Source organism: Drosophila hydei, unplaced genomic scaffold (genome assembly GCF_003285905.1).
Source record: "Drosophila hydei strain 15085-1641.00,03,60 unplaced genomic scaffold, DhydRS2 tig00008127-arrow-arrow-pilon, whole genome shotgun sequence".
Taxonomy (NCBI): domain Eukaryota; kingdom Metazoa; phylum Arthropoda; class Insecta; order Diptera; family Drosophilidae; genus Drosophila; species Drosophila hydei.
In genome coordinates, this window is record NW_022045837.1 from 387,620 (window position 1) to 410,439 (window position 22,820).

The window sequence follows — 22,820 nt, forward strand, 5'->3', positions numbered from 1 at the left end:
AAGAGTTATGAAGCTAAAAAGCTAAGGTTGTTAGACTTATTTATTTATTTAAACATTCGATGTTAAACTACAATATAATTGAAAAAAAATTTGATTGAGTCATCAGTTCAGCGAGTTATTAAGCAAGTTTTTCTTTGGAACAAATTTAAAAATATATTTATTATATATGGAAATATATCGAAATCTCTACTTTCAAGGCATACTTATCAAATTAGCTCTAGTCTAGTTCATCTGATAAATATGTACTCTCAGCCCATACCCCCTTAAGGCCAAAGTATTACAACCTACCTACACAACCTAATGTTATATATTATCTTAACCATTGCTATGCTTCCTACAGGGTATAATAGATGCAAAAATAACTAAAAAAAAAGAGTTTAAGAGCCATGGGCCACATCAGCTGTTCAGCAAGTTGCTAACCAGCAGCAACAACAACAACAGCAATTGAAACTGCAGCAGCAGCAACTGCAGCAGGTTCCTCCAAATACTCACACACACAAATACACTGTCTGTCTCTCAGTCTATCTCTCTCTCTCACTCTCTCTCTCTTTCTTGCAGTTAACTTATTAAAATGAAATTTATATTTTTAACGGCACACTTCAAATGCTCGCCAAAATGCTTTCAGGCCAAAAAGCGGGCTAGTCCTTAAACACGAAGCAACAAGTCAACAACAGCAGCAGCCGCAACAACAACAACAAAAATTAATTCTCAAAACATTTGTAAAGTTCTCGCTCTCCTCAAACTGTCGCGCGCTCTCTTTCACACAATCCATAGCCACCTCTCAGTCACACACACTCTCTCCCTCTCTCTGCGTTTGGCTAGCTAAGCGAGAACTTTGGTTTTCAAAATTCAGTCGGCATTCGACCATCAGTTGGGGCGCACGTCTTTCAATCCGGCCCAAAAAATAACAAAAAGTCGCAACGTTAAACTGTTCTTTTCGCGCAAAAATTGTTGTTAAACAAAAACTTTACAAAAATTCAATAAATATTTGTTTTGTTTTATATTTACCTTTTTATATAAATATATAGTTTTTTTGATTTTTATTAATTTGTGCAAACGTCAACAAAAAACACGCGCTAAAATAAACAAGAACAAGAAACACAAACTTAATGCAAATTTTGCATTTTTAATTTACATAAAATACACATATACATTTATATATATATATTTAAAAAAATATATATAAAATATATATATATATATATTTACTCTGCATTTGGCATATATATTCATTTAACTGTCATAAAAGTCGAGCAACTGTAAAGTGTGCCAAAAAAAATAATTGTGAGAAAATCTACAAAGCAAAATTGACGGCAAAAACAAAAAAGTAATTGGCAAACAAACGTAATAAAACTAAAAAAAAAAAATTTTAAAAAAATTCATTTTATAAAAATTATTTGGGTAATATATCAATGATAATAATAATAAATATATAAAAACAAAATACATAAAAAGAGCTTAGCAAGAGCTAAAAGAGGTAAGCGAATTTTCAAATGTTTATTTTGTTTTAATTACTGCATTTAACAGTTTCTTAACTAAATTATAATAAACATTATTAAAAAATATAAATATAAATAAATTGCCTATTTTCATGATTCAAAGAATTTATTAAGCAATGAAAAGCTTTAAGCTTCAAGGGACTAAAACAAATATTTACTCAAATTAATTTAATAAGCAATAAATAGTTTCAATTATTTGGGTTTTCATCAAAAACGAATCAACAGAAAAAAAATACAAACTGCAGGGAGATCCGAAATAGATTAGATGAAGATGTATGATAAAAGCAATGTGCACTGTAAAGTCCTAAGACAATCAGCTGAGTCAAATAAATAATATGAAATATATGAATAAAAAATACTTCAATTATTTAATATATAAAAAATATAATAAAAAGCCAAACAAATTTTATAACTATTAATTTACAATAATAATAACGTTTTTTGAATGAACATAAAAAAATATGCAAGATTATTTTTATAGGGAGATCACATTAATATGGGTTCACAGAGTCTACGACTTTAGTTTAAATATAAGCAGAGTTTTTTTATATATAATAAATTTGACATAATAATTTAATGCATTGTCGAACTCATTTAGTGTACATTATGCATGATCGGGATTCGACAACAGACTCAATTTAGTTCAGCTAGTTTGTCTGTTGGCCTGTTCAAGCGCTTCGATCTCGACGCCTCTTAGAGGAACTGCGTTGAGACGTGGCCACGCGTAGTTCGTTTCGGAATCTTTTTCGTTTTCATGAATTCGATTAGAATTGAAGTTTTAGTTCATTTGTCAAATGGCTTCACAGTTCAATTCAGGAAATTTTGTTACATAAATTATTTAGAAGTCGCTACCTTTTCGAAGCCTGCTGAGTTCGTATATTGAATATGAAGCAGCTGCTGCTGACGGGGTTCAGGGTATCTGCTGGTCATTCACTCCCAACTAAAGCAAATACATTTAAATATATTTTAAGAATTTCAAGCTTTTATAGCATACTTTAACTATCAGTAAAATTGTAGTAACATAAGTATTATTGTTAACACCTCCAAAGTCTGCTTCAGCAAGGTGTGAAAATTGTGTTTTATTTTCTGTTTTTGCAGAAAACTGTCTACAAATTGTTTCATATTTTTTGTATTTTTTTTCTTTGGGCAGCTGCAAATAGTTTTTCCATTCCATTCATGCAATTATAAAAAAAAAACGTTTTCTATGCATGTATAAGAAAATAATTCCACGTATGATTGCCGTTCTCAGACAATAACAAAATTCTTGCATAGCTGTCAACAGAATTATCGAAAGACTCAATAACAGATCCAATTTCAATGTGCGACGATATTTATTTTCATTCGCTGCGACTACAGCAACAACAACAACAGCAACAGCAACAATAATAATGAAGTTGACGACGAATTTAGATGGTTGATTTCTTTTATATATTATGCTCTCTGGGTGCAGACAGTCTTTTAGTTCTGTTCTTCCAATGGAAAACGAAACACACAGACAGACAGACGTGCGAGCGGGGCTTAGAGTATATGTAAACAACAATTTCACGCAACTAAGATGGCAAATAAACAACAACAACAGCTAGAAAAAGCTAGACTTTTAAAGCTGAAAGTATGAGACTAGAAGATACCCTAAGAACTATCCAAGCAAATACTGGATTGAATAACTTTAAATTTGGCTGTATTATAATTTCTAAGGAGAACTGAAAGACAACCTTAAAATAAGTTACTTTTAATCCGTAGAAATAAAAGAGCATTAAAACGGAAAGTACTTTTAATCTGTATACATCTATAAGCGTATCTTCAGATCTTCAGAGTTTTTAGTTTGAAACTAAACCATGATTAAAGAAACCTCAATGCTGCTCCCTACATCAATTAGCTCTTTGTTAAGAAAAAAATATATACCAAATCGCTACCCACCTATAGTCAATATACCCCTCTGCGCATAGTTTCAGGGTATCAGCAAAATTCTCGCGCGCTTTTCTCAAACTTTGGCAGCCACGATTGCGAATCCTATTGATTTCCTGTTTACCAAATGCTGAGACTGAGTCTTCCAAGCTGGCGTTAATGAGGCATTCAATGTTTTTGTTCTTGCCAGCCGCTGTGTGCCTTAGATCACAGCAACAGCAGCAACAGCAACAACAACATTTACTGCAAATATGTGCCCAGCACTTTGCAAGTGTCTGTCTTTTCGGCCAACGCTGCGTATGTGCAATGCAAACGAACGCGTGACGTTCGAGCGCAGAGAAAACAAACAACTGCTCCCCCCTATAGATGGATCACATGATGCGTCTGATGCCCCTCTCTCTCTCTCTCTCTCAGAGTGGGAGGCTCGACTCGCTCACACACACACAGACACAGAGAGATATAGTTAGCCGGCAGCCGGCAGCCGGCTTTCGGGCAGCCGCAGCGTCTGTTTGGCTGCTCGATTGACCGTCGTCGTGTGGCCTCTGATTTGATTTGTTTGTTTGGTTTATGTATATTTATTGAAAATTTACTGCTTGCATAACAAACGACGACGACGACGATGCTGGCCTTTCCCTCTGCCACTGCCACATCCTCGCCTGCTCTGGCTGCTGTCATATGCAAATTTGTATGCGTAAGTGGGCGGCATTGCTTGACTGCTTGCCTGGCTGCCTGGCTGACTGGAGAGGGGTAGGTGGGATGGAACGTGGGCGTGGCTGGGTGCTAGGTGTCACTGCCCAAATGTCATTAATCTCGCGCCCAAAAAAAATATATAAACGTTTACTTTAGCTTGATGAGTTTGCTGAAAGGAATTTCCTGTTGTGATGCATGCAAAAAAATACAAAAATTTCTTAAGAAGCGAAATTTTTGTTATTTATGAAACCGAACGCGGGTGACCTTTTTTTATGCTATAAATATATATATATATTTTTTGGGTTAAGCCAGAACCTACGCTTGCTACACGGCACAGTTACATATACAGATATGTTGATGCAAATACCTTTGCACAGACACAGAGACCGAGAGAGATATCCAGAGCTGAAGCCAGACTCTGCTGAAGCTAAAAATAACTCAGGTCGTAGACGATTGGCAGCTGCTGGCCCCCAACTCTGGCGGCTGTGCACAGCTATTGCGCAATCGTGGCGGCAACTTTGTTGCCTCAACGCAGCAGCGGCAAAAGAAGAAGTTAAAGACAGAAGCAGGAAGCAGCGGCATGAATGGTCACAGACCCAGGCTGTCGCGGAATGCCAAATAAACAACAACAAAAAAAAACGTTGGCATTGGGCGCGTAGGTAAACGGATTATCTGTAGATAAGCTATCAAAAAAGTAAATGATATATAACATATATAGATATAATATTTATTTATAGGTGTCTGTGGGAATGTGGGAATAAGCTAAGCTCTTTAACATATATTTCATTTCAATTCATTATTATTCTTTACAATATTTGAAGCATTTTTATTATGAGCTTGCAAGAATCATATATACAGTTTCTGATAGTTATTTAAAAAAGTAATCCCTATAATATATGTCAATTGAGACTAAGACTGAGACTGAGACTGAGACTGAGACTGAGACTGAGACTGAGACTGAGACTGAGACTGAGACTGAGACTGAGACTGAGACTGAGACTGAGACTGAGACTGAGACTGAGACTGAGACTGAGACTGAGACTGAGACTGAGACTGAGACTGAGACTGAGACTGAGACTGAGACTGAGACTGAGACAGAGACTGAGACTGAGACTGAGACTGAGACTGAGACTGAGACTGAGACAGAGACTGAGACTGAGACTGAGACTTGAATCTTGAATAGTTGCCAAATTTTGTAATATATATTATATATTATATATTATAATATATTATACTATGTTTTTGTCAGTTGTCTCTCGACTGTTTATAATAAAATGTTTATCTCATTTTCATAGCTTTCGCAATGTTTGTCAGACACTTAACGTATCACATTACCAATTGTTTTATGACACACAAATCTACAACGCTCTCTCCTTATCTCAATATGTATATATATAATAAATTATCAACATTTTAGCACAGCTTTACTAATAGTTCTGTTTATCGTTGGCCATGTGCTAATGAGCTTGACCTGGCCAAAAGCAAATGCCTGAGCATTGGAGCCCACGAAATCCAGATTCGGCATGCCATATGCAACTGCAACTGAATGCTAGACACTTTGCAACTATTTGTGGCAAGTTACTCGCTTTCAGGTGCAACACACAATCAAATTTGGTGCAGCTTAATTTAGGAGTTTGAAAGTTCGTCTTTTTGAATATGCAATGCACTTGTTGCTGAAGTGCAGCAGCAACAACACCAGCAGACGCCAGCGGATGCAATTCAATACAAACAACAACAACAACAACAACAATTCAGAATAAATGCCCAAAAAAACATGAAAACAGGTCTTTAAAGCCGACGTCGCGTCGGCCAACGGTCAAACTGCATCAAGAAAAAGGCAGGCTATATAAGAATATATATGTATATATATACATAACAGTGCATATATATATATATATATATATATATATATATATATATATATATATATATATGTATTTCTATATACATTATGTATACATATGTATGTATGTGTGTGTGTGTGTGTTATTGGGGTTTGGCAATGCAGTTGCTAAGCTTTTGCCTGCTGCGGTGAATGCATTTTATGCGGCTCTTGTTGTTGTTGCTGCTGCTGCTGCTGCGGCTGCTCCTTGCATTTCTATACACTTGAAGAAAAAGGGCACCTCGAATATGCCAAAGAAAGTGTTACGTTTCAGCAGAACTTCTATTGTTTGTTGCGTGCTAACGAACTAGGTCTAGGCTCAAGCCCAGCTACCCTAAATCAATTCAGATCAAAAATATATGTCTTGCTGACACATAATGCTGGCTGGAGAAAAGCATCCTCTCCCGCTTTAGTCTCTGATTGACTATGAAAATATCTAAATATTATAATACTTTCGAGTCACTTAATTAAGGACAGCTACGAAGCCAGGCCTAATAGATTATTATTCCTTTAAAGCATATCTGCTGCACATCATATCAAACTTTTTGGGCAACTATAGAATTCATAAAACTAACTATAGTTATGCCTGTGAGGGTATTCAAGTTATGTCAGTCCAAACGTTAACTGTTTAACCCACTGTTATTGTTGTTCTTGTCGTTTGCTTTGCTCCTTAAAACCAAATTTTTGGTTGTTGTTGTTTTGTAAATACTGTGGAATGTCAAGCATTTGCGCGCGCAAAAATAAAAAAAAAAACAAAACAAAACTTTTAGTACAGTAAACACTCGAAAATTTGTGAAACTACGCAGACTGCAGGCGCTACATGACGTGGAAAAACTAAATCAATATTAACAGACGAAACGATAATAATAAAAAAAAGCAAAATAAACGTAGAAAGCAGGCACTATTACTAACAACAACAACGCAGGCTAGTATTTTAAAATATATATTAAAAAAAGAGGAGAAAAAAATGCAGTTCTAAAAATAGCCAAGCGTCTTGCGTCTTGCACGAGGCACGACAGGAATGCAGCTCCAATGCAAGTGCGTGTGCTGCACTTGGACGTTGTCCGCGGCGGCTACGTCAGGCCGAGCTCTGTCTGTGTGCGTGTGCATGTGTCTGTGTGTGTGGCAGTGCAGACAGCGTCTGGCTGTGCCGGGTTAACCTGGATAGCCACTGGCTGCCAGGCAACAGAGCCAGCCAGCCAGCCAGCCAGCCGAGCGACCAGCCCAGCGACCATCATATAAAATGTCGCAACGCATGTTAACGCAATAATTTTTTTTCTGCTGCATACCCTGGCAAGCATGGAAAGTGGGTAAATAGGGTATATGGTTTGTTTGCGAATACATTTAGGGTACTTCAAGGCAGCCTGGAAGTGGCTCTTGCCTTTTGCTCTGCCTTCTTAGTAGAAGGAGCTGAGGCGAGGTAGATCTATGCTTGATACTCTGCCCATCTCTCAATTCATCTTTTTAAATGCGTGATCTCGAAAACTTCAAAAGCTGGCAGCTTGAAATTTCTTACAGTGTATTCCTGTACATTATATGCAGCATTAGCTAAACATTTTTGCTCAATAACTACTAGCATGCTCTCAATAACTGAAAAAATCACTTCTAAGATTACATTTTCTACGCATAACTCGCAGACTATGAGAACGAAATACATCAGAAATCTGTTAGAAACTTTCTCTAAAAATTTTCTTTTCAATATCTTAGATTACATCTCTTATATTTTTAAATTATTAATTTTTGAGCATGGTTTTTAGGTCCTAACTCGAAGACTTTTAGAGCTAAAAACACCAGATTTACTTTGTAGGTGCTCCTAAGATGTCTAAATGTATGTATCAATATTTTTAGTAGATATCTTATTTCAGATTCATAAGAATAAAAATTAAAACTTCATTCTTTTGCGCAGGATTATAGCCACTAGAGATCTTAAATGTGTTATGTAGGTTAGAATTGAGCCCCACTTAGTTTAAAGGATCTCTAAATGTATAAAGTAATCTTATAGATATTATATAGATATATAGTCGAATATGCATATGCTGCATTAAAGGGTATTTGCTAGTCAGGCACTCTCGCATAAAGCTCTATTGTTTTATTTTTTTTTTGCATGCTTGCAGCCCCGACTGCATGCTGCCCCGTTCATGAACATGAACCATGACGCAGTAGGTCATTAATTGTTTACGAGGAAATGTGCAATGTCTGGCTGCGGCACAGGTAAAATAAAGAAAGAGAGAAAGAAGAAGACGATGGAAAGAACGCTGAAGCAGGCTAATTTGGGGGCCAGGCTGAGCAGGCCGCAGGCGGCACTTAAACGAGCTGAAAAGACATTGACAATTGTTGGCGGTAGAGAAAGAGACGGCCAGGGCTGAGCCTAGTGAGCGTAGGCTGCCTCAAGGACGTTGCCAAGTTGAGCAAATTAGGATGCTTGAGTTAATCTAACAGCCGGCACATGCACAAGTCACACTCGAGTCACGTTTCGCTACTCAATGCAATTGTTGCATGTCTGTCGCTGTCTCTGTCTCTGCCTCCGTCTGTCTGTCTGACGCTGTCTGTCTGCATATGTTTGGTTTGGCTTGAGCACGTCCTTAATGTCATGACAATGACGGCAGCAGCCAAAATAAAACAAATGCCAAACTAGCGCGCCAAACAAACTGCAAGTCAGACGGAGAGAGGGAGAGAGAGAGAGAGCGCGAAGCAGAGAAGACAAACGCGAGTGCATTATGCGCCAAAGTCGCGCACCTGCCTCTGCAACGGCAGCAACATTGCAGACAACGACGGCGATGACAGCAGCAGCAACAGCAGCAACAGGTTCTTTATTTTTAGTAGTCGCATTTTGAAAACCGCCTGCTCAATGTCAACTCAACGTTTGAGACTTAATTGTTGCCTCTTTGCAGTCTTTTTTTCTGTATTTTTGTTTTTTTTTTCAAAAACATTCTTTGTGCCTGACTGTGGCAGTCACCGTCGCTGTGGTTGCATCATGTTGCTTGAAGCATGTGCTCCATTCAAGTGGCTGCAGTTGGCGGCGCTAACAATGGCTCTTCTGGATAGCAAACCATATTTTATGCGTATTATTGTTAATTGATAAAAATAAATGTGTTTTTTGGCTCTCCCTCCATTTGCAGCGTACAACAGCAATTGCTGTTGCTGCTGTTAGTTTGCCTTGTCATGCAGCAGCAACAACATCATCAAACAAACAGTCAGAACAATTTGACATTTCTAAAATCAAATTACAAATACAAGCGCAGAAACATGCTGGCAATGCGCGCACTTCCGTTCGCAGCGCGTAAGCCAAACCAATTAGCGGCAACATTGTCAAAGACGTCAGCAACGGCAGCAACTGTGGCAGCACCGGCAGCAACTGCTGCTCGCGAATGTAGCACAATTCTAAGTTTATTTATAGTAATCATATGGATGGCTTTGCAGGCAATGGCCAATTGCCTGCGCTATGCTCGACGCATAATTGCCAATGATCATGATCATGATCATGATGATGATGTTGCTGCTGGCCATGACCATGACGTCAATACACAAATACAAGCACATGCACGCAATACGCACGCCGGCAACGACGACAACATTGACGCTAATGACGAGGTGTCAACGGCACGTGAACAACAACAGCAGCAGCGGCAGCAGCAGCAGCACCAGCCACATTTATCTACTTCTAGTCCACAAAAGAGCAGCCACTGCACGGCAGCAGCAGCAGCAGCAGCAACAGCAACAGCAACAGGCACAGGTACAACAGCAACACGCGTCATGTTGCCAGCAGCAGCCAAGTCTGGACAGCCATTGATGACTTTGTTAATTGCATTGCTGCTGAGCATGCGGCACGCATCGGGTAAGACGCATCCATCACACACACACAGAGGCTTGACTCATGCAGCTTGACCCAAAATCAAAAATAAATAATAAAGCACACACTCACACACACATATGCATATAGCAGTTATACTAAAGTGGCGCCAGTTGCTGCTTTGTCTTTGTAACTGTAAACGTATCTTTGGCTTTATCTGCCTCTGTCCCTGTCTCTGTCGCTCTGCCTTCAACACGTTCCTGCGCAACGATAAATGTGTCACATTTCCTCTCAAATATGACGCAATTTCTCAACATATTCCCATTTGTTTATCCCATGTGCCGAATCAATCGCAAGCGAAGCAAATAAAAAATATGTACAAAAAATTGCAAACAAATTTTTCGGCTTTGCCTGTCATTTGTTAACAGCCGGCAAACATTTGTTGTCTTCGAAGGCAAATGGCAAATATTTCACATTTGATTAATTTATCAACTCAATCAAGAATTTCCATACACGTATCTACAGATCTAGTTTTATAGAGCTGCTAGGCTATAAAAAATCTTAATTAAGAAATAACTTTGCAGCCATTGGAGCATTTGTGCATGTAAATGTTTCAATTAATTGCACTCACTTGAAAATTTATACAAATCGATTTAACAGCTGCGCTCAGATTATAATTTGTTTGCAAGTCTTTACAAAGTAAAACCACTTATAGCTGTGGCAAATCTTACAATAACAATTAAACAATTATACAAATAATAATATTACGTAGTTGAGAAAAGCAAAAAGATTTCAATTTGCCATATCCCAGTGCCACAGCACTTTAAAATGTCCACAGTAAGCAGACAACAGTCAAACAGACTCTACGCAATTGACATTCATTGTATTAGTAAATGGCGCCGTCCTCTGCGATTCTCAAAAATTCAAGTGGGCTCTGCAGTGTTTCGATGCATTGAAAGTGCTTTTTTTGTGTGTGTGTTGGTGTTGAATAAAAGTGTTTTTACTTTTTGTAAATAACTCTCTTCAAGTCTTTGTCTGGTTCTCTATCGGTATCAATATTTCTCTCTCTCTCTCTATAAGTCTTTGTATGTGTCTCACTCAGTCACTCACTCAATCTCTCTCTTTCTCACTCACTCAATCTCTCTCTCCCCCTTTCTCACTCATTTTATTTATCTCTCCATCTCTGTTTTTATTCACTCACTCTCTCTTCATCTCTTTGAGTGAGTCTCGCTCACTAATTCACTTCCTCTTTATTTCTCTCTCTCTTTCTAATACCCAATACTTTCGATTTCACTTTTCTCTTTCCTTTCCCTGCACTGTCCTAAACCTTTTCTTAGTTTTTTGCTACTATTTCCACAAACACTCTCTGTCATTCTTCCACTTGCTTTTGCCATATTTTTCCTAATCAGCTGCCTCTCTCTTCTCTCTATGCCTCTAATCTACACATCTTGAACTTTCCCTTTCACTCTCTTGTCTGAATTCTTTTTTTTACTCTGGCTCATATATTTTTTCTTTTCCTCTCCTTCACTTTTTCTCTAACTCACTCTCTTGCTCTCTTCCTTTCGCTTTGGCGCTTACTGTCTTTCTCTCATACAGTGCACTTTTTCTGCTCTCTCTTCTTTGGTCTCTTCTTTATTTATCTTTATCTCTATACCCTGCGCTCTCCTTGATTTATATCTGTCTCTGTCTTTATGACTCCCTATCTCTCCTTATTACTGTCTCTCTTCTTTATTTATCTATATCACTATCTCTTTATTTATTTATTTATTTTTTTTTTCATTTATCCCTCTCTCTCTCTCTCTCTCTGTGGTATTTTCGTCAATCTGAAAAGCGTCTCATTTTTCATAAATTTTGCGCTCTCTTTGCTTCACTCATTCCTCTTTCATTCGATTTTCATAACTTTAAAGTAGGATTCACATAATTCCATGCTTTTTTCTAGTATATTTAATGTATTTCTCTTCCTCCTTATGTGGCTGCAGCCGGCACCTGTTGGCAGACGCATATGGGCAGCGGTAAATGCACTCAAATCTATTCAACAAACATCACAAAATCGGATTGCTGCGGCGCCAGTCAGACCTTCTCCTACACGGATCGCGAGCTAAGCAGCGTCGAGCATTTCTTTGCCACAGCCATCGGAGGCGGCGTTGAGTGTGCGCCGTGCATAGGTGAGTGAACCAGACAGACAGCCAGACGGACGAACAGAAAAGCTATAGAAAACTGTTTAATTTGATGCAATTTCGTATGCGAAACTTTTGCAGAAAGCTGCAAGGGCTTCAAATGTGGGCCAAACAAGAAGTGCGTGAAGCGCAAGGGCAGGCCAAAATGTGTGTGTGCGCCCGAGTGTGGAGCGACATTGCGCCGGAAGCAGCAACAGCAACAACAGCAGCAACATCACAATGCACCGGAGCAGCAGCAGCAACAACTGTGGGCGTCATCGTTGCGCGGTTCACGTAGTCTAAGTAGCGAAATTACAAACAGCAATTTAGGTTTAGATGGCGCCAAACGCCAGCATAAACAAAGCGACAACAGCAACAACAACGGCGCTGATAACCAAAGAAAACAACAGCAGCAGCAGCAGCAGCAGCAACAAAGCCAAGAGAAGCGTATGCCAAAGCGAGCAAGTCATAGTAGTGGAACAGGGCAGGGCGAGACGAGGCACAGAAGACTTTTGATTATAGACAGCAGCAATTTGCAAGAGCAGCCCACAACCAGACGGCTGCACATGGAGAGCAGCAGCAGCAGCAGCAGCAGCAGCAGCAGTAGCACTGGAGGCAGAGTGCAAATGCAGATGAAGGTAGAAATGGAGAGAATGACGCCGACTTGGAGCAGCAACGAGCGGCGCAGACATAGAAAAAATAACAGCAGCAACAGCAGCAGCAGCAGCAGCAGCAACAACAATGGCAAACACTTAACAAGATCAATGACGACAACAACAGCAGCAACAGGAGCCAATGACTCGTCCACGACGCCTGCGCAGACATCTCAGTCTAGACACAAGTTGGCAAATGCTAATGAACCCGCCAACGACATTAATAGACAGACGTCGCCAAAGCGAGTCAGACACCAGCAGCAACATGCTCCAAATCACGAGCAACAATACGAACAGCAGCAGCAGCAGCAGCGGCAGCAGCGCAGGCGCAAGCACAAGCACAACCACAAGGATCAACGACGAACAGCAGCAAATACCACAATGTCTGGCTTGGGCTCAGTCTCTGTCTCTGGCTCGGGACGTCGTCGCTTGTATTTGCCTGAACACGGAAGTGAATTGGCTGCGTCATCAGCGGGCAACAGTCACGGCCACTTGGCTAATGTCGATGATTTAGCATTTTTGCCAGCAATTTATGAACGAGCGCCACTGGTAAGTCAAAAAAGCAATAACAAAAACGAAAAAAAAAACTATTGCATACGCCAAAGGGGCATGCCACAAGCACATATACCCTGTACCGCACAGCTGAGTATGGCAAAATATATATTTCATTTCACTCACTAAGAAAGGCAAAGTTAAGGACTCTGCAACAAATTGAGCCTATGCTTATTACTACATTATATATATAAAAAAATTAATTTAAAAATATACTAAATATATTATTTTTATTTTTAATAGAATTTTTTAAGTTTACTTTGTTGCAACGTTTTTGTTTTTAAATTTTTTTTTTTATTTTAAAGTGGGAAACACGTTTCGAAAATGTTATTAAAAAAATTAATAATGCACAAAACTTAATCACAACTAAATATACAAAATAAATTAAAAAAAATTTTTTTTGCAAATATTTTTAATAAAAAATCAAATTTAAAAAAAATTAAAGAAAATATAATTTTTTGCGCCATTCTTTCAAAAAAAAAAAACAAAAATAAAATTTGTCTTTCTTTAAAAAGTAAATCAAAAACATAATTAGAAAAATTTATTTTGCTATTCTTTAAAAAAAAAAATTAACAACAAAATTAGAAAAAAAATTTTGTGACTGATTTTTATTTTTTTTTTATTATTGGCATATATAGTCGCTATACTATAATTATAAATAATATATCAGTGAAGGCAAAAACATTTTTAGCGTTAACAAATTTTTATTGAAAATATAAAAAATATTTTCAAAAATAAAAAAAATAAGTTTTTGGAAACTCAGTTAATTAAATGAGCGAATAGAACTCTCCAAATAAAATAAAAATTGAGAACACTAGCATATACTCACACACTCTCTCTCTCTCTCTCGCTCTCTCTCCGTTCTACACTCTCTGCAGCAAAAGCAAAAACAACAACAGCAACACACGAATCCGGTTTGCGGCAACGATGGACGCACCTACAATACCGAATGCCAGCTGCGCAAACGCGCCTGCCGCACCAACAACGCCCAATTGGAGGTCGCCTATCGCGGCCACTGCAAGAGTGAGTACTGTAGCAACGTACATGTGTGTGTGTGTGTGTGTGTGGTGGTGCTGGTGTGTGTTGCTCGCGTGCCAAAACGCAGCGGCGTCACAATTAGATTAGATGACAAATTATTGCACATTTCAATTACGGCCAACAACTTGTCGCCAGTGGTGAAATCCACTGAGCCAAGACAGACAGACAAACTCTTTGAGAGACAGCCAGCCAGACAGGCAGACAGACGAGGCAGCCAATCGAGCTCGCTTGTGTAATAATTTAATGATACAGGAAGCACTCGCAAACATGCTCAAATGATCAATAAAAACGTACAAGAACGTTGAGGCCGTGGCAGCAGTAGAACTTGTTGGATTAGCCGCAAGCGGCATAGCTGTGGCAAAACATAAAACGGCTGTGGCAGCAACAGCAGCAGAAGCAGCAACTTCTAATGTTGGCGCGTGCTGCAACTCCAGCTTTTGTGGAATGTGCAATCGCGCAATCTAAAGATCTGGCCATGCAGATCGAACTTGCACTCTCCCTCTCTCTCACACACACACACACACACACACTCTCTACACCTCTCTTTCCCACACTCTTTCAATCGCCTCGTAATTTTGTGCAGAAAAATGAATGCAATTTCTTTAGCGAGTGTCACAGTTGGCGCCAAGGCGTTGCAGCGGCCCATATGCAATGATAAATTTGACAGTTTATAGCCAACCATATTGAGTATATATATATATTGAGATATATATATATACCTATCTGTTGGCGCTAATCATAGAAATTGGCAAAAACAGTTTATTTATAGCACAATCAGCACATATAGACGCCTATATGGTCCACATAGTTGCATAGGCAAGGTAATTCGCTAAATGTCGCTTCCTATATAACCAACCACAAGTGGATATATATATATATATATATATACATCAATTTGACAAGTTTGGCAGATTTATATGTGTATATATAGCTGTAGCTGTTGCCAAGAGTTACATGAAATGTGCCAGCCCTCAATTTGCTTTGGCCTTTAAAGACATTTGCCTTTGCTTGGCTGAAGGTCAATGGATTTTCTATATATGATTATAGATGAATGGATTTCTTGTTGCTTAATATTTGAAATAAAATTTCAAATAAAATATATTTAATTGCAAATTTAATACAGGAAATGTGTCTTGCAGAAATCGACAACTTGTTTGCGCGTTTGGCTAGAAAAATTTGGTCAAAGACTGAGAGAAGCATTAGAAAGCTTTTGGAATATTTTTAACATATTTTGGTCATGGACCTCATACCATACGAATCAGACTCACTTTGTTAGAATACAAGCAAATAATACAATGAATATTTGATAAGCTCATGGGGAGCAAGAGAGATCAAATAGATTTGTTAACCAATTTCCTAGGCTGCTCTATGAATCAAAAAGCTGTTCAACATCAGAAATCTTTCTGGACACCATTTAGAGAACGCCATTTTTAATATTTCCTATTATTTATTTAAGTCTGGACAACATATGCCTATTGTACCCATTACCCGATTACTTTTTACACTTTTTTCCTGTTTCCTCCATTATTATATCACCATTCTACAGCATTCCCTATTTTCCTTCTATAAACTTCTCAACATTCCACAATATTTTTTTTATTTCCCCCCTATAACATACTAGTATATTTCCCATTATTTAATAACATTTTTGCAATATTTTCAATATTTTCCTTACCTATTTTCCCTACTTTTCCCCATTACTTAGCTTCCTGCAACATTTCCCTATTGTTCCCACTATTTAATCAACTATTTGCAACATTTACCTATTAGCCCCATTATTAAGTTACCCCTTCTGCAACATTCCCCTAATTCCCCTTATAAATATTCTGCAACATTTCTCCAACTTTTCTCAACAATTTCAACAAAATCTTCATTCTTTCCACCCCACACAGCTAGCTGCAATGGCGTCCAGTGTGTAAATGGCCTGACCTGTGTCGAGGATCAATACATGATGCCCCACTGCATAACATGCAAGATCGATTGTCCCTGGGACGACATCGCGTACGATCTGGACGGCGATGGCCAGCCAGACGAGGCGCCAATTGTTGAGGAGCGGGCAGTTTGCGGCGTCGACGGGAAGACATATCGTAGCACTTGTGATATAAAGCGTATGATTTGCAAAATTGGACGATCAATTGCTGTGGCATATCCGGGTCCATGTCGTGGTACGTAACACTCCATCTATCTATCTAGCCCAGCTCTATATAACTGATGGTACTTATTGATAAGGCTTTAAAACTCAATCAAAACTAATTGAAAGTCGCTACCAAGTGTCAGCGGTTTGGCAAATTATTGCTATTGCTATTGCAATTGCTGCTGCTGGTGTTGCTGCTGCAGTTGCAATTGTTGTTGGTAACGTTGGCTGTGCAAATTTAACAACAATCAACGCAGAACCGCAATTTGGCATTTGATTGACTTGACTTGGCTGAGGTTTCAACTCGAGTCACAACCACAAGTTGCTGCTGCTGCTGCTACTGCTGTTGCTGCTGCTGTCGTGTTGTTGTCGCGCTGTCGTCTGCAACTGGCTAGCCATATCAAGTTGCGCTCAATGTTTGTTGGCTGGAAATTGCTACATTTGCTTATACGGCTCCATGATTGCCAGCAATTTGATTAGCCAGTTGCTGTTGCTGTGGCTGTTGCTCTAGCAATTGTTGCTGTCAGCATTGCTCTACTTTAACAGTCGCGCATCTCTCTCTCTCTGTCTCTCTCTCTCTGTCTCAGTTGGCATAATTCATGCTTATTAATTTTGTGGTTACATTTTGCGATTGATCGACTCTCCGATTTCCAATTAATTATATGCAAGCTGCTGCCGCCTACAATGAGATGTTGCTGCTGAGATGCAGCAACAACAACGGCAGCAATGACAGCAATTGTTGCCACCGCCTTGGTGTCAGTCGCCGCACCAATTAAAGGCGTGGCGGGTGTTGCATTCTCGCCATATCTGGCCGACAGACAGACAGAGTACCGAGAGACAATTGGACAGATTCTATAAACTGGTTTAGTGTGTCAGAGGCGGCTGCCCGGCTGCCCGGCTGCAATTGCGTGCTAATTGCTATGTTCTTTGTCGTTTTTTGTTGCTTGTAATTATTGCTTAACAAAAAAATAAAATAAATTATAGCTGCAATTAAGACAAAAGTCCGAGAACAGCAACAGCCACAAAACAATTCGAATTTCTGCGCTCAAAAACTTCTTTGATTTGCATCGCGTTTAGGCAGGTGGGCTACAGGCAGGTAGGTAGGGCGGCTCATTTAATTACACATCTCTTTAATTGACATTGGCAATTGACAATGCCCAATTAGTCGCCAAATACTCAGGTGTTGATTACCTGTTTCTGCCATTACTCAACTTAACTTGGCCAATTAGAGCAGGCGACTTGAATAGAAATCCATTAATTATAGCGTGTCAAATATGGGTTTATTAACATTATTTTGTATTCATATTTGATGGGTTTAAGTTTTAGGTGCGCAGGTGCAAGCTGCTTGCTTGCCATGTTTACATAAAATAAGCATAGCACGAGCAGCAGCTCTGTGCAGGGTTGTGGGTATCTCCAAGTCGAGCACTCCCAAGTGGAGCACTTGAACTTGTTTTATAAGACGGACACTGATCTGTTGCAGCTTCCTTAATTCAGATAAACAGCAATCCACAGCTTTCGGATAATATAATAACTTTATTCATACAATTTATATAAAATTAGAAGAGGGTTTATATGAATTTTAGTTTTATGAGAGGTATTTTTAAAACTGAATGCATATTGCTTACAATGCGCATAGTCATAACGGCATGCGGATAATCCGGATAATCATAAGAGAGTCTGGATAATGCGAATAATATTAACAAAAATACTAAACTGTTATAGCCTATACAAACTGTACACTGTTACCTTATGTCTGCAACTCTCGTGCCACACAGCAAAAAGCATTCAACATCGTCCATGCTACAACTGAGAAACTTATCAGTTTTTTTAAAGATCATTTACATAAATTTAACAACTTGTTAAAAACTAAATTTAAATTTAAATTTAATTTATATATATAGCTTTATATTATATGTATATCTTTATAAGAAGATGATTATAAGATGATTATATATATCTGAGTTTTACGTATTATAAGTTATTATATATCTGTTATATAGTACATATATAACAGTACATATGCCTATATACACCATCAACTACCTGGCTTGGCCTTAGTTACACAAATACCTATTCATTTGACAGGTGTAACTGATTCATGTATTCCATTCATACTTTGAAGTCGTCGCTGTCTGTCTGTCCGCCTGTCTGTTCCGTTCTCGTCATTAGTTTTGCTGTCTGCGCTGCAAAAAACTCATAAATTTTGCGCACCTTTTGCTGCAACCTGTCCCCACCACGCCCCGGCCGCCTCCCGCTTCCTGCCCCTATAGCCGCTCTTTAAAGACTGTTCAAGTTGTTGCACGGTAGCCGGATATTAAAATAAATTAACATCATTAACAATTATTCACTTTTGCTTTTAAGCATTCAGGTGTTCGTGTGTGTGTGTGCGTGTGTGCGTGCAGTTTGTTTGTTTGGTTTGCCTGTCATGCAAAGGCTTTGCAGCTCCAAGCTGCAGCTGTGTAGCTTCTGCTTGCAGCTTCTGTCTGCGACTTTATCGTTGATCGTCAGTCGATAAAATAATGCACACACACAAACACACACACGCACGTAAATACATTCTGCATTTGTTTTCTTTCTTTTTAAGCATTTTATCTTTATGGTTAGTAAGTTTATGGTTTTTCGTGTGCTTATGTGCTTTCACATAAATATGTTTGCACTGTCCCGATCGAGAGCCTGTAAGAGAGCCCAAAAAAAGAGTAAAACAAACAACAACAACAGCAACAACGGCATTGAGCACACACACAAACGCAAGCAAAGGCAAAGAAATATGACTACACGTACAAGCCATTAAAAACGCCATTTTAGAGAGACGAAGAGGCGCAGGAGTTAAGGAAAAAGGAATAGGGGAAGAGAGAGAGAGAGCAAGAGCGACTGCCCAGTTCTGTGATTGCCCTTGCGGTGCGCTTTGGGCCAGAGATGGAGACGGGCCTAGTTTTTGGGCGAAGCGTAGGCACGAACTCACGAAATTATTTAATGTATATATTTTAAATATAATTATATATTCAAAGCTTATTTGTATGTACAAAGATACATTCACTTATTCAAAATATTCTTTTTCGTGGTTATGCAATATTGTGGAGATGTGTAAGTCGTATTAGTATTTACAACAAATCGATATGTGCTAGACCCGTTCGTGCCTATCGAACTTTCTGGCTCCGCGCTTAGTGACAAGAAAATTTCCCTTTTACGACATTCAGTCACGTAGCCATCTCTAAAATTTGAGCCTTGCGTCCGCTGTTCGCGAGACGTCACTTTTGTCTGGCTGAGCGTCTGGACTGGCTGAAGTTTACGATCGTATTAAAATCACCTTAAACAACACGCAATGCCAAAATGGCCAGACAGCTCAGCCCCAGTCCGCAGTCTGCAGTCCGCAGTCCGCAGTCCGCAAGACAAGGTATATGTGGTATGACCCATGCGACCACAACGAAACTCTTTGGCCATGCCACACAATGTTGCAATAAGTTCCGCCAACAGCCAACAGTGGCAGCAGCAGCGGCGGCTGCCAGAAGCGTCTGCTTAAAACCGGATGGAAGGACAGCTGGACAATGGGACGGAGGTAGGTGCTGCCGCTGGCGTTGATTAAACCACGTCGACATAACAAATTACAGTTGGGCTGCATTGTGACGGCATTATCAGGCGGCGCAGCCAGCGAACATATCCATCACAATCAACAAGTACCAAAAGGACGTTGTGCCTACCGTTGCCTACAGCGAAAATTGGCAGTTGAAATTAATAAACTTTAACTGTTACGAATTGCAGTCAGCAGCAGCAGCTATGCAGACTGCCACGCCCATTCTCTCTCCAACTTCCCCTCTCAGTCAGCAGCAGCTTTATAGAGGAATTTCCGCTTACAGTGAGCAACAGCTATCCAGCACACTTCCCCTTCACTCCTCTCCAGCAGTCAGCTGCAACTATGCAGACATTCTCTCCCCCTTGCTCTTTGTCCAAAAGTTGCTAAGCAATTGCGCACATTTGCCGCAGGGCGTTTTGCAACATTGTTGCCAAGATCATATATACGATATACGAGTGCATACACACATGCGTGTTTCCGTATCTGTGTGTGCGTTTGCGGCTGCGCCGCTTGGCTGAATTGCCTTGGCCGCAGTCGGAGTCGGCTTTTGGCTACCGTCTTGCGCATGTCAAGAATGGGGCGGTCCTTCCATACATTATACGTGTATACATTGCCATTGCCTGTGGTGTGAATAATGTGCCAGCGTTCGAAAATTGCAGTGTGCAGCAACAGCAACAACAACAACACCCAATTTAAAAAAGCCAAAACAGCTGTAAGCGCTTTTCAAGCATGGACCAGAAACATTGATAAATAACAAAAATGCACTCACCCTTTAAATGCACTACAAAGCGCATGTTAGCAGACAGCCATTGCACGCATATATTTTTAATTATCATTTGATTAAATTGCTTTTATTTCACTTTTTTCACAAAAAATTTGGCACTGCAAAATAGCCCACGCTTAAAATTGTAACTAAGTTGCCACCTAGCGGAAAAAGTAAGCGTAGTAAACAAAGGAAATTTAATTTAATAATTGCCCTAAATAATAATCAAGGGCGTAGGCACGGAAAGGTGGGGCCCATCCTTTAACGACCTTCGCTAATACAAATAAACAGAAAATAATGCAAAACTAATAAGCTAATAAATATTGACCACAACAATGAAATTAGCTTAATTCATCGGTTTTAGCTTATTTGTTTTATTATTTTAAATATTATCTTAGTATGGCTCCTTAAAAAAATTCCTTTCGGCATTTCTGTTCTCTTAGGAAATTAATAATTACCCTGGCTGCTCATACCAAGGCGTTGCCAGTTAACACAAAAAAATAAGTAAAAAATATATTGAAGGGTATTAGGAGCAGGCATTAAAATTTCGTAGCCATGCCAGCTGCAGCCTGTCAAGAAATCTTGAAATAACACCTGCCAAAGTTCACATGATTCGCTTTTTCGGCCAGGATATGCGCGAGGGGGCCATTAAACCGAAATTGCCAGACATAAAAACGCAGAAAATGCAAAAACTTAACAAAAAAACCAAGTTTAGCTGCTTTAAATGTATGACTCGTAAAAATTTACTTTTGCAGCGGACCGCGTCACCTGTGCGGACATCAAGTGCGGCCCAAAGGATACCTGCCTGGTGGACCTGCAGACGCATCTGCCCCGCTGCGTCTCATGCCGTTACAAATGCGCACGCAAACAGCAGCGAACGGTGAGTGGCAAACAGCAACAACAGATAATGGGAATTTATTTTCTTAAATGGGAAATTTTCTCTTTGTTCACAGCCATTTAGAGCGGATAAAATCTGTGGATACAACAATCACACTTACAACTCGTGGTGTGAGATGCGCAAGGATTCATGTGCCACGGGCTTTTTCATAGGCGTCCGATCCACGGGCGTCTGTTAGATCAAATTAGCGAAATATTATCAAACAAACAAAATCACATTAGCTTACATAAACATATATATATATATTGTGCGCATATATGTATAAACACATAGCGCATCTCTCTGTGTAGTTCCAACATCCAAAGATTCTTGTTGTGCGTTTTGTTTAGTGTTGTAAACCGATGCAAGGGCCTTAGGCTGCTGCCAAAACTTTCCACTATACAAATCACGGTTGTCAGTTAATCGAAAAATGTTGTACCAAAGCATAAATGTACCTAATTTTGAAAAAAGGTACAAAGTGAAATGGTTTTAAAAAATTACCAGCATATTTTAGAAGTGTACCATTGCTTCAACAAACTAAGAAAATGTGACAATTTTGCAGCATTTAGGTACGGTGTACCATTGGTGATGAATAGTTCAAACTTGTACTATTAATTACACATGTACTATTGCTTAAGAAAAGTACCAGCGGGTACCAATATGAAAGATATCGAGGCATAGATGGCGTTCTAAGATATATTGTACCATTTTGTAAATGTAAGGTAATTCTTACGTTTATATGAAAAGTAAGGTACAGTGTACTATTTTTATTATTTAAAGGAACACCTGTTTTAAATTGTACCTTAGGTACACTCTACTATTGCTTAAAGTATCAATTTGTACAATTTTTTAACACTTAGGTACACCAGTACCATTGCTTTGGTACATTTGAAGTACGTTTGACAACCGTGTATATAATATATATATACCAACACACTCACACACACATACATATATATATGCACTTGGCAAAGTATTAGAGCATTTATCAACACTGTCAGCAAATAGCACCAACAACAACAACAGCACGTTTAACATATAACAACAATTCTTATGCAGCATCCATGGCAAGAGAAAGAAGTAAAACCCACATATCTTAAGAGGCTTTTGTATTAAAACAAAAAACATATTTAAACATAAACATAAACTAATTCATAATTAATTTATATACAAATTGGTTGGCACACGCGTATTTTATAGTTTTCCTTCTTGCAAAATGTATTTTATTTATTTTATTTTATTTTATTTTATTATTTTTTGTGTGTGTTTTGAGCGAAGCTAAATTAATTAATTGACTGATAGCTTAACCT

General features: G+C 38.9%; 1 protein-coding gene across 1 annotated transcript; it reads left to right on the forward strand.

The window, feature by feature from the left end:
• The first annotated feature begins 1,397 nt into the window (after nucleotides 1-1,397).
• On the forward strand, nucleotides 1,398-22,216 carry LOC111600913 (putative uncharacterized protein DDB_G0277255). Its single transcript, XM_023317276.2, has 8 exons — nucleotides 1,398-1,477; nucleotides 9,096-9,811; nucleotides 11,746-11,931; nucleotides 12,025-13,124; nucleotides 14,006-14,150; nucleotides 16,058-16,330; nucleotides 21,389-21,513; nucleotides 21,587-22,216. Exons 2-8 carry the CDS (start codon nucleotides 9,139-9,141, stop codon nucleotides 21,707-21,709), a joined length of 2,625 nt encoding a protein of 874 aa, XP_023173044.2. The 5' UTR covers nucleotides 1,398-1,477; nucleotides 9,096-9,138; the 3' UTR covers nucleotides 21,710-22,216.
• The last annotated feature ends 604 nt before the right edge of the window (nucleotides 22,217-22,820 follow it).

What these genes read in the sequence shown, in the direction of transcription:
- LOC111600913 (XM_023317276.2), top strand. Translation starts at nt 9,139, where the DNA reads ATGCAGCAGCAACAACATCATCAAACAAACAGTCAGAACAATTTGACA. An exon ending in TGAGTGTGCGCCGTGCATAG is followed by an intron (nt 11,932 to 12,024) that starts GTGAGTGAACCA and finishes AAACTTTTGCAG; the next exon opens with AAAGCTGCAAGGGCTTCAAA. An exon ending in CTATCGCGGCCACTGCAAGA is followed by an intron (nt 14,151 to 16,057) that starts GTGAGTACTGTA and finishes CACCCCACACAG; the next exon opens with CTAGCTGCAATGGCGTCCAG.